Source organism: Chenopodium album, chromosome 16 (genome assembly GCF_948465745.1).
Source record: "Chenopodium album chromosome 16, dcCheAlbu1.1, whole genome shotgun sequence".
NCBI classification, from domain to species: domain Eukaryota; kingdom Viridiplantae; phylum Streptophyta; class Magnoliopsida; order Caryophyllales; family Amaranthaceae; genus Chenopodium; species Chenopodium album.
Genome location: NC_137849.1, coordinates 48,423,253 through 48,440,875, shown reverse-complemented (window position 1 = coordinate 48,440,875; position 17,623 = coordinate 48,423,253). Strand labels below are relative to the sequence as shown.

At 31.5% G+C, this 17,623-nt stretch overlaps 2 protein-coding genes and 3 non-coding genes across 6 annotated transcripts; 2 read left to right on the top strand and 3 right to left on the bottom strand.

Annotated features, from left to right (window-relative positions):
* The first annotated feature begins 3,958 nt into the window (after positions 1 to 3,958).
* LOC145585757 (uncharacterized) lies at positions 3,959 to 4,897 on the top strand. Its single transcript, XM_081642470.1, has one exon. It carries the CDS (start codon positions 4,091 to 4,093, stop codon positions 4,709 to 4,711), a length of 621 nt encoding a protein of 206 aa, XP_081498596.1. The 5' UTR covers positions 3,959 to 4,090; the 3' UTR covers positions 4,712 to 4,897.
* Positions 4,898 to 8,409: 3,512 nt separating this feature from the next.
* LOC145585756 (U11/U12 small nuclear ribonucleoprotein 59 kDa protein-like) lies at positions 8,410 to 13,733 on the top strand. Of its 2 annotated transcripts, XM_081642469.1 has the most exons (9): positions 8,410 to 8,579; positions 8,670 to 8,981; positions 9,088 to 9,448; positions 9,539 to 9,622; positions 10,436 to 10,501; positions 11,065 to 11,137; positions 11,235 to 11,617; positions 12,650 to 12,690; positions 13,101 to 13,733. In XM_081642469.1, exons 2-9 carry the CDS (start codon positions 8,815 to 8,817, stop codon positions 13,177 to 13,179), a joined length of 1,254 nt encoding a protein of 417 aa, XP_081498595.1. In that variant the 5' UTR covers positions 8,410 to 8,579; positions 8,670 to 8,814; the 3' UTR covers positions 13,180 to 13,733. The 2 variants fall into 2 exon arrangements, with proteins under 2 accessions (XP_081498595.1, XP_081498593.1); XM_081642467.1 differs by having other exon boundaries at positions 8,410 to 8,981.
* TRNAL-CAA (transfer RNA leucine (anticodon CAA)) lies at positions 8,470 to 8,553 on the bottom strand. The gene has a single exon. It is a non-coding gene; the product is annotated as a tRNA-Leu (tRNA).
* Positions 13,734 to 16,001: 2,268 nt separating the features above from the next.
* On the bottom strand, positions 16,002 to 16,148 carry LOC145587174 (small nucleolar RNA snoR145). Its single transcript, XR_014101199.1, has one exon. It is a non-coding gene; the product is annotated as a small nucleolar RNA snoR145 (small nucleolar RNA).
* A 61-nt stretch (positions 16,149 to 16,209) lies between these two features.
* Positions 16,210 to 16,302, bottom strand: LOC145587002 (small nucleolar RNA SNORD24). Its single transcript, XR_014101069.1, has one exon. It is a non-coding gene; the product is annotated as a small nucleolar RNA SNORD24 (small nucleolar RNA).
* Positions 16,303 to 17,623: the final 1,321 nt, after the last annotated feature.

The window sequence follows — 17,623 nt, the reverse complement described above, 5'->3', positions numbered from 1 at the left end:
TTTATTAATTTCTGTGAAAAATGATCCTAAAAGACTATAATAGGAGACGAAGGGAGTAAAAGGGGAGAAATGAAAACAATGAAATGACAGCAAGAAAAAGATGCATGTAAAAAAAAGTAAACAAGGACAAAAAGGGTGAACGTGCGTGTCGTGCAAAGAGAGTAATTCCCACATTCTACAACGTCACTGCCTCTCACCTGTCGACTAATTTAGATATTTTCATGAAAATGTTAAAGCCTTGACTCTATCAATTACAGACGCTCCTTCATTAGCGCGTCTCTCAATAGTAATCACCTGACCTTTAATTAATTGTTAATTCATGCTTGTACTCGATGTAATTAATCAATTTAATACAGTAGTTTATTTGTTTGATATGACCAATAATTTAAAATACAGTAGGTTGAGATCATTCTATATCAATCTATAGTTTAGAAACCAATGAATAAAATGTTTTTTTTTTTTTCTTTCTTTCTTTCTTTTCATTAACTCATTGTTATCATTTGAAGGTTAAGATCACATCATATCATATCAATTGATAACTTAAAACATCAATGAATTAATTTTTTTTTTTTTCCATTGACTCATTGTTATCATTTGAAGGTTAAGATCATATCAACAGATCAATAGTTTACATGTTTTTTTTATCAATTATATCATTTTTGTCATTTAGAGGTTAAGATCATATCAATTGACAACATCAATGATATGATTTTAAGGTCATTTAGAGGTTTTATTTTCTTGCCTTATTCATTTGAAGTAACTATTTTTTTAGTTAACACATCAATTCTTATATACACTTGGGTATATTCTAGATTGTTTTTATTTTGTAGCGAGCTAACTTGGCATGTTGTTGGCTTTTCCCTTAAAAAACTTGGAAAGTGTCACATTCAAAACAGTCAAAACTCAAATTCGTGTATGCATGAGAAGTTGAGAACCGTATAGTACCAGTTCACGCATGGCGGCTTCGGAGGATATATAGTTGCACAAGCCATGCATTCCTTTTGTATTATACACGAAGTATGTTATGCAAATATAATTATCATTTTTTTTACTTGTTTTTATGTATACAAGTATATGTTTGCAAGTACCAGATTCTTGTACTATGTTAATATGTAATACTATTGTGGATTTGTGGGGAAGATATCGATGCCTCATGTTGTCATGCATGAGTTATATACTTATATATATATATATGTTGAGTCTAGAAACAACCTGCATGTGAGCATTCTCTTATCCTACACTAAAGGGGGAGTGTAGTGGTAATGGAATCCCACATTGAAAGAATTCAAAAGTTACCACCACAATATAAGGCTAAGGGGCTACTCTTCCCATTACCATATGGTTTTGAGGTGGAACCTCCTTGGTTTTGTAAAGTGGTGGACTTGCACTCTCCCGTGACGGGTGCGGCCCAAACCCGTATTTAACAATATAAGTACGGAGTACTACTTAATTCAAATTTGGTACCTTAAGACTTAAGTATTATACAAGCTAAGTATGCACATTGCACAACTACTATAAAATATTCTTAACAGTAATATCATTTAGTTGCTAATAAAATATACATAAACTAAAGCATTGAATAATTGGGTTGAGTGTGTTTATGGTCGTACAAAGTGGTTGGTTGTTATAAAGTTCTTCGTTCAGGTAATCAGGTCGTAATCTTACTTCATTGCTGTTTATTTGATGTATGTATTTCTTAATCTGTCATAATCTATTATTTAAATTTGAGATGGTTAAGATGAAGATGATAGGCTAGCAAATAGTATGTGATATCAATGATACATGTACTTCACAACTCTTTCCATATATATGGAGCAGGGTGCATCACCATTAATAAAATGATTACGATTTAATTGGTAAATAATTTAAATGTAGTTTGGTCCAAGTCTAGCTATAATATAATAATAGGCAATAATGATGCCAATAACTCAAGGTCAAGAACCTATTATCACGACTTATTTTAGAAATTCTTTCATACTTTCCATTAAAACGTTAAAATGATTTACGCACGCTACTTTGATCAATATTTATGCTAATTATATATAAAGTACATAATATCAAACATAGTCACATAAAACACTTGTTATTAAAGTCCTACCAGAGCAGGTTAATACTTTACACCAAATATTTTAAATTATCTATTAATGAGGATTTCATCTTCAAAAAGTATTTATTAAGGCAACTCTAATCAAGTCTCATTTGAGAATGTTTTTTCTCATACATCAGTGTAAATCACATATGAGCACCTAATTATAGATTTATAGATGACAATGAGTTGCGGGTTTAGGGAGTGTCATGTCACAAAAAAAAAAAAAAAAAAAAAAAAAAAAAAAAAGGAGTACTCCGTAAGAACTTGTATGAATGGGCTTTATTTCAGTGGTGCATTCTGCATTTCTGCCCATTATAAATGCTAAAACTTCTATAGCTCAGCCCAGTTAGAAAAAGTCCATACTCCCTGCTAATTAGCTTTTCAGAACTGATGAAGTGATCAAACAAAGCCCAAACTTTGAAAATGTTCATGAGTTTTTGTTTTTCTACTCAACTTAGGGAGTGTTCTGATTTATTGAAGTGAGTTGAAAATAATTAAACTGAATTGAACTAATTGGAGCTAAGCTTAACTGAATTGAACTGAGCTGAACTGATTGTTTATGAGATAAGGAAATTAAAAACTGAGTTGAATTGAATTGAACTAAACTAATTGGAACAGAACTGAACTGAAATAAAGCTGAAGAGAACATATCCTTATTTTATTTTTAACAAGTCTTTTTGTAACCATATAACCCTATATTTTTATTAATACCTTCTCATTTTTGCTCGCTTATTTTGCATTTTTCTTACTCACCAACTTTTTACTTTATTGTTCTTACTTTCTCCACTTTTTTTTTTTTTTTTTTTTTTTTTCCTTCTTAGATTTACTCTACTTTTTCATAAAATTTTTACATAGTAGTTTAATCTAAATTAAGCAAGTAGAACAAATAAAATGAGGATTGAGGATTCTATAATTTAACCATTGATTAAGCTCCACCTCCACTTGTTCTAGATTATTTTTATTTGCATTGGTTCTTAATTAACCAAAAATTTGTATTGGCTTCTAATTAGCCATGATTCTCCTCTCTTTATCTAGATAATTTACTAAAAGTATATTTCATCATTATTGCTCTCTTAGGCTAGTCATAATTCATACAACTTTATATTGAAGAGACCACTTCTAATTAGTAATCTAGACTTGACTATCTTTCCATTCATGCAAACGATGGGCCCTTTAACACATGCTTCCTCAGAATTCTTCCTTTAAAACATTAGACATACTAACATTTTTGCCAGAAGGCCCAGTTTATTTTCTTTGCCAATTGTGACAACCTGGATAATATTATTTTAAATATTTTTTTATGTATAAATATTTCCTCCTTTAGCACATTACAATAATCTAATTGAAGAAAATAAGCTGAGCTAACAACGTCATTTCTCAACTAAACATGTTGCAGATAAGGTGGTACCATCTTTGTTTTCTTTCCATTTCTTTATTTCCCTTCCCCCAATTTTATTGCTTGGATTATTTTAGACAAAAACCCCTTTATAATGTCCATAATTCCAACATAATCATCTCTTAAATCTCAATTTTCTAATCTATCACTTTGAAAAACATAATCCGCTCATCAATAAATACAAAATACGGAGTACATACTATAAGAAAATCACAGTTTGCATAATAATTGTGAAGATAGGCAAAAAAATTTAGACTTACAGATATACTTAATGATAATTATAAAAGAAAAATTGAATGGTTTTGTCATTCTCTAAATCTACAAAGTGTTTATATTATCATGACTCCCGATAATCTCTCTAGGGTCTTTCAATATATGTCAACTCCAAAGCCAAGAAATGACAAAATCTATGTCTTTCAATAATCAATAAATATATTTCATGGAACATTCTGAAACTGTACCTCTCCTTGAATTTGTGGTCCTTCATTGATACTTGTAATTAATACTCCAAAATTCCACCAATTCAAGCATAACATAAATCTCTTATTCCATAAACCTGTATTTTTCTCCTTAAACACTCAACTCATACTACTAATTTAAACAATATGGATACTTCACACCCTCTAGCAACAGAGAGCTTCTCATACAGTTGGTTAGCAACAGAATCAGAATTACACAAAACCATCTCAAACAACATATCAGAATTAGAAACTTCTCACAACTTTGATTTCGACATTTCAATCTCGAAAACTAGTCCCTCTTCACTTGTTCATGCTGATAAACTCTTCTCCAATGGCCTCATCTTGCCTCAGTCCCTCGACGAGTCAGGGGACAACAACTATTATGCTTCAACACCATCACCATTGCTTATCAGTTCTACAATTCATCATCATCATCATCCACCTTCGTCGTCGTTTCGAAGAATGTTCACGGGAAAATGGAGTAAATTTGTACCTAGGAAAATAATCAGCAAGTACATAAAATGCTTGATTCCTAGGAGAGAAACAATAGGCAGGGGTGGAACAAGAGTTGATGATGTGAATAGGATAACTTGGGAAGTAAAAAGTTGGACTACTAATAATACTCCAGTAGTATCTTCTCCTATGAGAGATAATTCATCAGCTTATTGTTCAGCAGCAGCAGCAGCAGCTTGGAGTGATATTGATGAGAGCTCCATTCGTGATGCTATTCTCTACTGTAAAAGATCTAGTACTGGTTTATGTTAGTCTTAATTAAGGTTTTCATTTGGTTCTTGTTTAAGCATGTACAAATGTTTTTCATTTTTAGATGATGATGAATATTTTTCCAATTTTGGATTTTATTGTAATTATTGTTGTGTTAAGTTTGATAATGCTAGGCTTTGAATGTATTGGGCTACCTACGTGCGTGTGTGACAAGTTTACGGTTTTTGACTCTAAGGCTTTAAGATTATAAATTCAAATGTTATATACGGAGTTTTTGAGAGTTGGGATATCATATATCCTTTATTTATAATTAATGGTGTGACATGTTATTTCATATGAATTAGGCCTGAAAGAACTGTAATCTTATGACAATATAACTCATAATCAATTAATTTGCTATTCCTATCTATTCTTAGGGTAAGATAAGATCTCTTCACTCAATTAATTATTAAGGAAAATTAATTACTCCGTCTTTAATTCACTATAGAAATTGCAAAACTTAGTACGAACTCGTATATTAATTCTTGAAAGATGGTGAAGAATTGTTCTTGAAAAAGAGGTTTAAGTTGAAGGGCCCAGAAAGAGTGGTTTGTCTAGTATAATAGGAAATGCAGATTTTGATTTGGTAAGTCATATTGCAACTTTTGATTTGGTCGGTCCACCACTCGAGCGCGCACTCTCATTAGAAGACACCTTTTTGTTTGTACAGTAGGCGCTTGTAATTTAGCTACTCGTAGTATAACCATACCCATTATGTTGGGCCTATGTCTATCTTCCAAATTATGGGAATCATTATTCTTACCACTACGATGTAACCCTTGTTATTCTTATTAATATTTATTAAATATATTACTCCCTTCGTTCCCTTTTAATAGTCATTTTTGGTAGAAAATTAAGGGAATTAATAAACATAAATAAGAAGTAATAAAAGTACATTGAAAAAGTAAATTTATATTAACTATGCAAAAAAGTAGATAGATAAAGTAATTAAAGTACATGAGAAAGTTAAATTTGCACAAATATTTTTGCAAATGGGTAAAAGTTTTGGTAAAAAATAATATTAATGGTACTTGAAAAAAGCAAATGTGACTAATATTTTGGATCACCAAAAATGGCATAAGTGATTATCAAAAGGGGACGGAGGGAGTATTGATTAAAGATTGCATTGATAAATATGTCGATTAAATTAAAACATGTATTTGTATTTTAATATAGAGGGAGTATTACATATTCTGTGATGTTGAGGGAGCATTTTTCAACTCTACTACAAATAGAATAAGAGTTACCGAATTTCTTTTCTTCATATACTTTTTCATTTTCAAAATATTTATGAAGTATCATTGTTTTTAAATGACCTCACATAGAATTATTGTTCTAACATTGATTGGATGAGGCAAAGATACATGTAAAGGAACAAGACATCCACTTAAAAAAATCATGACATGCGTCCTAATGGTAATTAAATTTAATATAAACATTTAAGTTATTATATGAATATGTCTAATAAACTCCATCTTGTTAGGAGTAAAATAATGAGTTTAGCTTTCTAAATGAGGAGTTTCTTAGAGTAATTACTTTGTCTTTCCTAAACAAGATGGTCAAGAAAGTCAACCACTATATTAAGTTTGTGAAACCAACAAACCATTAAGAAACTTCCATGGTACTAAAAATACATGTACGAAGTGTAGTAGGTTAGCTGATTAGGTTACATAGCCTCAATTAATAATTAGATGAAACAAATAAGTAGTATTATATGGTCTCGTGTTTTTCTTGTGTTTAGGTTTTTTATTTTTAGTTGTCTCTCTCTTTGATTGTTACTCCGTATAAATGATGGTGTAACAACAAGTTAACTCCATTAGAGCCAATTAGGACTAGAAGAGAGATATTGTGTGGGTGTAATAGCCAACATCTTAGCTTGGACACAACCTAATTTCATGTCCCCTAGCTAAGATCTTTGGTTTTTCTGTCCCTACTTGCTATTAACAACAGGCAACAAGGATAAGGAGTATTATTTCAGATATATATCTTCTTTGCTGATTAATATAATGTATGATACAACAATAGTTAATTACTATTACTATCACCTTTTAAAAACCTAGCATAAAAGACAAGACACCAAGAAATAAAATCAAATTTTATATACTTATTCAATGAGGCAATCTTTATGTATTTTTGTACAACACACCAAAAAAAAGTATTTAAGTGTCTTTAAACATCTACTCGTATATATTAGTTACTATGAATTATAATGTTTTTACTTATGTCAAAGTACTATATTTATTTTATTTTTTTAATCACAGAAGTATTATTATAAAGTAAATTAGTTAAAAGAACACTGTATATATGTTGCATTGTCACCACAAAAGTGATGTTATTTGAAGAATAATCTTGATACAGTATAGGAGAAGGCAAAAACTTGTATATTTAACATTGGGTGTATGCATGATGATATCAAAGTTAAGTCTCTTTGAAGTCTCAAGCAACACACTACGCATAAGAAGTTAACTTACAAAAATTTAAGGAATTGTTATGTGATTAATGGTGATTAACCCTATTATACGTTGTATACAAGTTAGATAACGTAAGATATATTGACATATTGTAATCTCAATCAAATCAATTACAAACATAGCTTACTTAGTTACTTATACCTATGAATATATATGTCAATTGCAAATTTCCAATATTTCCATAGGTAAAAACAGAGATAACTATTTAATCTAAACGCATTTCATATTATTAGAGATGTTGAAGATTACATGATTAAAATATAGATGCGAAAGAAGAGACGAGAAGAAAGAAGGGGACCAAGGACAAGGGTGCGTGATCATGTTGGAAAAGGCAATCAAATATCATTGTTACTACCCCATAAAGTAAGGGCATAAAAGTATAAAACTGCTATATTTTGGGTTCATTGTGTGCAGTTGACACTGTTGATTTATACCCCTAACTACACGACTAATTTCTCCATGTACATTGTACTCGTAAAATTATAGGCCATAAATTGAACAAGTTAAACATCAATAGCATGGCTTCATGTGTTATGGAAAGTCAAATAAAATGAATGTCTATTTCACGTGACGCCCGTTTTAAAGGATTTTGCCCAACCTACCCAAGCTTTTGGGACCATCAGCAAGGCATTTGGTTAATATGCATGGTTTCTTGATGTTGAATTTTACATAAGAGGTTGAAAATGGGCAAACACTGAAACACTATCCTAGATTGAGAAGATCTAAGTAGTGTTCGAGCCAAATTAAACTAATTGGTACGGACTACGAAATACCAAGTATGTTATAGGGCTAAAGTAATTGGTACGGACTATAAAGTATCAAGTATGTAACAGAGCAAGGGTCTGTTCTCATTGACTGAACTGAATTGAATTTATTAGAGCTGAGTTGAACTGAACTTATTATAACTAAAATGAACTAAACTGAACTGATTAGAGCTGAACTGAACTGAAAATAATCTGATCAGAACAGGGCTCAAGTAGCTCCTCAAGATAGATGACCGAATTATGTCATAAAATCATATACTAATACTTATACACGTAAATATCATATGTATTTCGAGAATTGTTAACCGGGAAAATTTTCATTAAAACACTCATTCAATTATTTCTAAATAATCACGTTAAACTACAAATTATAAGTCTCTCAAAATATTAGTAATGAGCTACCTAAAACCCCGAGTCATAGACGCATTATTAGAGGCCAAAAATCTGAATTTTGAATAATAATCCCTTACAACTTTACAAGGCTGACAGAAATCAAAATTTGTAACTGAGAAAAAAAAAAAGGAAATGTCAGAAGTGGGATTTGAACCCACGCCCTCTTTCGAAGACCAGAACTTGAGTCTGGCGCCTTAGACCACTCGGCCATCCTGACTTTCTTGTTACATTTCATCACTTTAGGTAAATATTTCAAATAAACCTCCGCCTAAACTCGTATTCTATTGTTTCTTCATTTTACTTCTCACTTCTGCATCAACACCCTCATCACAGCGCTCCAACTCCACCTCCACCCCACGCCAACAACTCAACGACGCCGCCACAAACTCCGCCCTCTCATCCGTCAGGCTAAGTCGGCGCCGCCGCATTCTGAGAATCACACCTTCAAGTTTTGCGGCAGATTTGGTGGTTGATTGCAATGAACCCAATTCAATATCAAGCAATGGGGCATCCTCCTCCTCCTCCTCAACAATGGGGCCCATCAATTCCTCCAAACCCACCTCCTTCTACCACTTTCTGGAACCCCTTGAATGTCCAACACCACTTTAAAGAATTACATGAAACCCTCTCTCTCGCAAATGCACTGTAAGTTTTCCTCTAATTTTCTTAATTTCTTACTGAAAAAGTTGTTATTGTAAGTTTAATTTAATTGGGTCTTTTTTGTTTTTGTTTGTTGGGTTGTTTATGGTAGGCAAAAAGAGCTGGAGATGTTGATGAAGGTTAAGGAAGTAAAAGGGTGTGTGGGAAAAGAGAATGATAATGATGGTGTTGATGGGTCAATTGATAGTTCAAAAATTGATGAGTTTTGTAGGTTTTTTGAGGATAATAGGATTGATTTGGGTGCCCAAGAGTTGATTTTAGTGGAGGCTGCAAATGAATTAATGTCAAAATTGAAATTTCTGCTTGAGCCTCTTAAGTTTGTTACTGATGGTGGGACCCCATGGGAGGAGAAATCTGCTGTTGTTAGATTGAGTGACAATATTAACAAGTCGAAACGCAATAAGTTGTGGAGGAAGAGGAAGAGACGTCGTGTTGGTGAATCACTTGCTAAGGTTGTTTCCTATTGCTGATATTAAACTTTTGATCTGAATTACAAGCCTTGGAGTGTGTCTACATTAATCGACTTTCTTAATGGTGTACAGGAGGAGGAGAAATTCAAGAAACTCGACCAAGAAGCTGATGAATGGAGGGCTAAAGAAATTGCCAAGGATATGGCACAACAAAAGGTACTATGTGTTGCATTCACTTGTGATATATTAAAATGGGACAGTTGTTGGTTCAGGTTTAAAATGATAAAGGTTCAAATGAACTAACATATGGTGAATGTGATCGCTAATGACATTCTACGTGGATGGTTAATAATTTAGTATTCTGTGGTAGGTCTTTACTAGTAGAGAACTACCTTGTTTTGTCTAATTTTTTCGATTTTCTGCCATCTTCCTGGTTTGACAATTTATGCTTCAAAGTTCAGAATTTTTAGATGCAGAACTGAACTTGTATTGGGTGCATTTAACTTTGCTAGTAATAGAACTAATTATCCTTGAGCATTATTTGACAAAATGTTGATATGAGCTATTAAAATACTAGTGAAATAGAGTAATTCATATAATTACTTGTTTTATAGCTTAGTGTACTCAGCCACTTCAGAGAGAGAATCATAAGGGAGATGGTGGCTATCTATACAAAGCTGAATTTCCGTAAGTCCTTATTTTCAGTTACATGACTCTTTCTATCATTTTAAATCTTCCTTGTCTATGATAAGCATACATCAACTACTTCAATCTCTAGTTTTAACGGGGTTAATCTCTGCTTAGATATATCAAAATAGTTTGCTGATGTCTTAGCTGTCTACTAGTTGCCACCTGCTATTTGGTCCTAACACTTATCATCTTCACATGTTTGGTATTTCTACTTTCTTGTCATAACACCATTTTTGCTCTTGCTAACTTCGTCAGTGGCTAATTCTGCCATATGTCACTTGTTTTAACGTGTTCTCTTGAACAGGACTGGTTTTTACGTTAATTTATGACTGTATGCAGGTGGAAAAAATGAAAGTAATTGCAAAGCAGAAGGCTAAAGAGGAGAGAAAGAAATTGGAAGCTGAGGTGAGAATATGCATGTTTAGGAGTATTACATACATATTATTCCTTCTAAAACTAAAATAAATGCTTTCAACCTAATACCATTCTTTGTTTGGATATTCTCTTTTTAGTCTCTATATATGTTATCAATATTTGCATTGTTTTAAGGTGAGTTGTTATGTGATGCTTTGTATGGATTACTGACTTGATGTGAAGTTATTTTCAGCTAGGGCAAATTTTTTCCAAATATTTTAAGCTTAGATTTTAATTTGTGTGACCCATATTGTTCTGTTTACTATGGCCTAAACATATACGGAGTGTCATCTGCAATTTTCGCAAAATCCTATATTCTGTATAAGTTTCTTTCATTTCTCACCCTCCCACCCTCTTCCTTTTTTTTTTCCTCATACATGATGCTTTCTAACTGCATTCTTTTCTTGGTTTAGCCTAGTGTCTATACGCACACAGATCAACTGCATTCTTTTCTTCATTCAGCCTTTTCTATTGACATTCTTGGAGCCTGACTATACAGAAGGCTTTCTATTTCTTACAATTATTCATTGAACAAACATGTTTCTATGTTTCAGCTTGAGCTGGCTTTGATGGTTGAGAAGTTACAAGAACTGCGCTCTGTAAGGATACAGAAGTTGAAAAAACAAGGTATGAATCTCGAACCATTTACTTACGTTGAAGATAAAGGCCCCGTTAATGTTTTCATAGAAATGTATGCTGATACTATGGCGTGAAAATCATGCAGGCCATTTTCTTCCAGAAGAAGATGACAAGTTTCTTGAGAGAGTTCGAGTTGCAGTTGAAGAGGAAGAGCGCCAAGCAAAGGCTGCTGCAGCAACAGGTTCAGCCAAGAATGCTATTGCAGCTGCTGAAGAATCTAGAAAAGTTACTCATGGTTCCAAGTTGGAACCGAAGGATGAAACCAGTAAGGATAATGGTGAAGAAAGTGAAGAGCAGAGAACTCAGAGTAAAAGTGGGCTTGACTCTCTTGCTTCCACTAGCAAAGATTCTGAAAAACAAGGCTCTGACAGACAAAGCCATGGTACATATGACTATGTGGCTAATTTACCCCCGGAGTTCTATCACTATTATCATGGAAGTAATACTGACATGGGTACTCTGATTGAGGTAATTTACAATTGATTTTAAAATTCACTCTAGGTTTTATATAGATTTCCTTGTGACTCTAATACCATCTCTACAAATTTTTTAAATCGTCTATATAATAGGCCCTGTAAACTAAACACGAGGAGTATGAGGCAACCCATCATAAAACCTTAGAACGGCTTAAAAGTAATATTTTGTATATGGGTGCATGGCAGGATCTTCATAGTTTGCTCATAGTCTGTGCAGCCATTGTGACCTTAAAAGTCTATGTTCATGGAATGTCACTGACATTCCTAACACAGCCATGCCAAACAAGTGTATGTGGTGAAACTTGATGTAGCATGTTGTGGATCCCAGGTAATGTTTGGTTACCAATTAGGATAACCACGGGGTTTTTGGACTTGCTGACTTACCGTACTACGACATGACCTATGCTTATATTGTGGTATGTATTTGTTACAGATGAACTGACTGGGTTAAGGTTTCCCTAGGTGGCTTAAGAGAATAATGGCTTCTAGAATAAAGATTAGGCAGTGATAGTAGAGGTAACAATCAATGGCATGCCAATGTTAATACAGTAATACCTCATCTTGCATCTGGTTGACATAGGACTCTTAGAACAGAGTCTTGTGACAGGATGCGGGACTTCAGAACTCATTCGAAAGGAGAGTGAGGAGAGATTGGAGGACTGAATTAAATTTCCTTAGTCTTAATCTTTGAGGACAATGGAAATTTAGAAGCCCCTCTAGACGTCTAGACCTAACCAGTGATAGTGCTAACTGCTAAGGTCTACTATTTCTGTTTGTTCATTTTGTATTGTTGAAGTTATCCAATCTCAGACACCAAGGTCTGGCTAGTGATCAACGATAGGTCGATAGTATTACAGAATTGCCAACTCTCGAAAATCAATCTGATTTATGTCGCACTTTGATTTCTTTGTAAAGAGCATTAAGTTCTATTATTAGCTTGCTTGATGTGCTTTTCTTACTTTAAAAACGCTAAACTTTTCTCCCTTTCGGGTTTTGACTTTTTCCTTTAAATCCATTTTTGCAGGTTCGGAGAACTTGGGATGCATACATAAGGCCGGGGGGAAGGTGAGAATGTCCTGCACCCTACACTTGTGATCCTTTTGTTCTAACTTTGTAGATTAATAGTTTTTGTAAAAAGAGTTGATGTAGTATGATTTGTGAATGATAGAAATAGCGCAAGCCAGAGAAAATTAAAACTGTGCTAAAACCTTTTAGGTTTCTAATACATTTATGACCATTTGGGAAAGATCATTGCATACAAATTTAAATCTTAGAAAATTTGAGACACGGTTGATTAAAACTGCTATAAAAAATACATGGCCCAATTATACTTGGTTCTTTCTTGATTCAGCTGCAACACCTATATCAAACCATTCCCAACACTGCACCTCTTCTAAGTGATGGATGGCAAAATTTCTCTTCTGCATTGTGTTTCTTGATTATCCTCCCTATGACTAATATATTATGTGTTTCAGTCGTATTCCAGGGCACTGGGTTCAACCACCCTCTCCAGCAGACGAAGTATGGGGATCTTATCTTGTGCAGCGTAGATGATACTTCAATACTCCATAACAACTAATTGGTGTCCCTGCAACTTTATAGAGGAACTGCTGAAATTCAGCTGTGTGCACCCTTAATGAACAGCAAAGTGTGTGTTCTTGTGTGCTAAGATAATTCAGCTGTGCACATCCTTAATGAATAGCAGGGTGTTGTGAGGATATTAACAAACAGCGATGGTAAAGCAAGAAATATCTTGAGAATAAAGGAGATTCTCTCAAGCACAACACCTCTATTCTGCCTCCATCCATGGCAAGTGCATGCTCCATAGCTCTCAAAGGATTTGAATAGTTGTTTATTCTTTCTATTTTGTCAAGGTGCTCATCCTATTTGATCCACTGCCAAAGTTGTTCTTCAATAGGTCTTATTCCCTGAAAACGTAGAGAAACTTTTATCAGCCAGTTCAGTTTCTTCATCTTTGTCTTCTCATTGGCCATGTTTGGTAATTGGCTTTTAGTTGGCTTTTTGGTTGACTTTTGGCTTTTGGCTTTTTCTTTTGGTCAAACAGCCAAAATACTTGTTTGGTAAATGGCTTTTCAGCTAGGTGAAAAAGCCGGCTTTTCCGCCAAAAACAAAAAGCTAGTGTTACTAGCTTTTTGGTTTTGGCTTTTGGCTTTTCATTAAACAAATTACTTTTTATCCTTAATTAATAATTAATAATTAATAATTAATAATTAATAATTAATAATTAATAATTAATAATTAATAATTAATAATTAATAATTAATAATTAATAATTAATAATTAATAATTAATAATTAATAATTAATAATTAATAATTAATAATTAATAATTAATAATTAATAATTAATAATTAATAATTAATAATTAATAATTAATAATTAATAATTAATAATTAATAATTAATAATTAATAATTAATAATTAATAATTAATAATTAATAATTAATAATTAATAATTAATAATTAATAATTAATAATTAATAATTAATAATTAATAATTAATAATTAATAATTAATAATTAATAATTAATAATTAATAATTAATAATTAATAATTAATAATTAATAATTAATAATTAATAATTAATAATTAATAATTAATAATTAATAATTAATAATTAATAATTAATAATTAATAATTAATAATTAATAATTAATAATTAATAATTAATAATTAATAATTAATAATTAATAATTAATAATTAATAATTATTAATTATTAATAATTAATAATTAGTAATTAATAATTAATAATTAGTAATTAATAATTATCAATCAATAATTAGTAATTAATAATTCATAATTATCAACCAATAATTAGTAATTAATAATTGGTAATTAATTAATAATTAATTATTAATTTGTAATTAGTAATTGATAATTGATAATTAATAATCAGTAATTAATAATTAATAATTATTAATCTATAATTAATAATTAATAATCAGTAATTAATAATTAATTATTAATAATTAATAATTAGTAATTAGTAATTAATAATAAGTAATCAGTAATTAATAATTAGTAATTAATAATTTATAAATAGTAATTAATAATCAATAATCAATAGTTAATAATTTATAATTAGTAATTCATAATCAATACTTATTAATTAATAATTTATAATTAGTAATTAGTAATAAAAAATTAGTAATTAATAATTTATAATTAGTAATTAATAATCTATTATTAGTAATTAATAATTAATAATTATTATTTAATAATTAGTAAATTAGTAGTTATAAGTACTTAAAAATTAATAGTTAGTACTCCGTAATTAGTAATTATTAGTACTTAATTATTAATAACTAGTAATTAACAATTGTTAGTAATATGTAATTAATATTAAGTGCTTAATAATTAGTAATTAGTACTTAATAACTAGTAGTTTATAATTAATAATAATTAATTATAAATTAGTAGTTAATATTTTGTATTAGTAATTAATAATTAATAATACTGATAATAAATGTATAAGAATACATAATAATGCCCTTTAAGGTTGTTTTGCATAGTTACAGCCAATATCTAACAGCTGATTTTACCAAACATGTTTACATACAATAAATAGTCAAACAGCCACTACAAACAGCCAATACTAACAGTCAGTCAAACAAGCCAAGTTAAACAGCCAGCAGCCAACAGCCAATTGCCAAACAAGGCCATTATCTGGATGATCATCTCTAGTTTGTTTTTAGCTCCAGATTGGTCCAGGTTTGATACAGTTCTCGAGTACTACCTCCGGTTTGTATTATATGCAACTTAGCAGCAGCGTAGGAGTTGATCTTGAACTTGTACTGTCAAGCAAACTTCTTTAGGAACATTACGCCATTTGCCCATATCCCGTATACTACCTCCAGTTCATATTATATGCAACTTTGGTGTATTATTTATGAGATATAAAATATTTAAAAGTGATAGAGTGCTAGACCTCCTCACACACTGTCAGGCTCTAGAAGTGAAGTAATAGGCAGGATAATGAACTTATATTGAATGAATTCTATTTGCTCATGATCAATTAAATATTTTGGCGTAGCTCAGACATTCAGCCCAGCCTCTGTGAAATGTCCAGCACTCCACGAACAAAAGTCCATATTTGATACTCCGTAGTGGTTACGTGCCTGTTTAATTTAGTGTTTATATCCTCCGAATATGTGTTATTGTCAATTAGTCCGTCATTGAGAAGTAAAAATTCATTTCATTGTCAAATATTATATCATTCATTTCTGAGTTAAATTGTTCCTATTTGTTGTATGCAAACTCTTCTCCAATCCCCAGCAGTCTATACTCATTTTAAGCAAAATCATTTGAGCGTAAAATTTGGTTTTAAAAGAGAAAAATGTAAAACAGGTTAATGGGAAATTTAGCCGAGGGTTCGAGATGATCCAAATATTAAGCATTTGGGCATCTTATATTTCGGCATTTCATATGCGAAGGTTATAATTTGTGTTAGAGAGGTCTCAATTTCAGAGAGTTACCCACCTCCCTGCTGGGACCTTCGCCATTTTCGTTATCAATACAAATAATTTCATTAAAATAAAGTTAAATGATGATTAAAACAAAGTGACCTCAGAGATCTTGGTGGATAAAAGATCATCAAGTGAAATTCCCGTAGAAATCCCATCAAGAGTAGCAAATATTATCATACATCACCGGCCACCCAAATAATCAATTTTAATTTTAGGAGAAATTTAAAATAAGATTTTCTTTTTTGATAAAAACGCATAATGTATCAGGAAAGATGTTATAATCAATTAATTCACAGAAAAATCTGTGAAAAAATATCAGTGGGAATCCGTCTTTAAGAGTCATCATTTAACATTATGCATTCAAATTCAATTTATACTAGTAATAGAAATGTACCTACCTTGTCACCGAAATATCCTATGCCATCAAAAAAATATTGAATGGAAGAAAAATCGGAGCTAAAGGAAGCCCAGTATACATAAATAGTACATATAATGGGTTTTTTAATTTAGCCTATTGATAGATTCATCAAACCACATATTTTAGATCGACGAACTTGCAAACGTAGGCATAATTAATTAAATAAATAAAAGAGAAAATGTGTGAAAAAAATGAGACGGAACCGAAACAAAAGAAAAAGTCGGAACCGGCAATCTGTTTTCGAGAAGTTTTCGAAGGTAAACTTGGATGAAGATTGCAATTTTTTATCAACCCCTCCTATAGGTCCTTCGTTGCAAATTCATTTCAAAATTCAAAAACAAAATTTGAAAAATAAAGATAAAAATTGAAAGTTTAAGAGAATGAGAGAGATGCTCAGGGAATACGAACCATAGATTAAATGAGATATCATGTAAAACTAACAAGAGATTATCAAATGATTTTGTAATCTTTCTCGTCACCGCATCTTCTCATCAGATTGATACTTTGATAGTGAAAAAAGAGATGAGCTACAGAGAGAGCGGCAAGTAAAAACCCTAGCGTAGTTGAAGAAGGCGATTGTAGATTGGAAAGATTGGTGAGTTTGGGGGAAGAAGGTGGTTGTAATATATAGTGCAGACTGCTGATTGGGGAGAGTTCAGGTCAGATTACCCTTGGGCTTGTGTTTTGGCCCAATTGTTTCTTCATCCAAATAGCTCATTCACATTCTTCGGCCTTTGACCTTTGGAGATATTGCACTTTTTTTTTTCCTTTTCTTTATTTAGTTAGAAGATAAGTACAATGTTAAAGAAAGTTAAACTAAAAATCATCAATAGGATTCACAAGAAACAATTGTAAATTTGAAATTTATCCAAACGACACTTACATATAATTCTTAAGAAATTAAGAATTTCAACACAACTACACACCTTAAAACTAAATACATCGTAAATTTGATTCACAATCGTCTTAATAAAAAACTTCATCTGAAGCAATACAATATATGAATTCGCATTGATTCGGCTTGAAATCCACTGATGCGTTGTCGTTTGAGTGAAAATACTCATGTGGTCCTCCGCATGATAAGTTGTTTCG

Excerpts from the sequence above, each read along its gene's own strand:
- LOC145585757 (XM_081642470.1), top strand. The coding sequence starts at position 4,091 with ATGGATACTTCACACCCTCTAGCAACAGAGAGCTTCTCATACAGTTGG.
- LOC145585756 (XM_081642469.1), top strand. The coding sequence starts at position 8,815 with ATGAACCCAATTCAATATCAAGCAATGGGGCATCCTCCTCCTCCTCCT. Across the intron at positions 11,618-12,649 it reads ACATGGGTACTCTGATTGAG|GTTCGGAGAACTTGGGATGC; the intron begins GTAATTTACAAT and ends CCATTTTTGCAG. Across the intron at positions 12,691-13,100 it reads TACATAAGGCCGGGGGGAAG|TCGTATTCCAGGGCACTGGG; the intron begins GTGAGAATGTCC and ends TATGTGTTTCAG.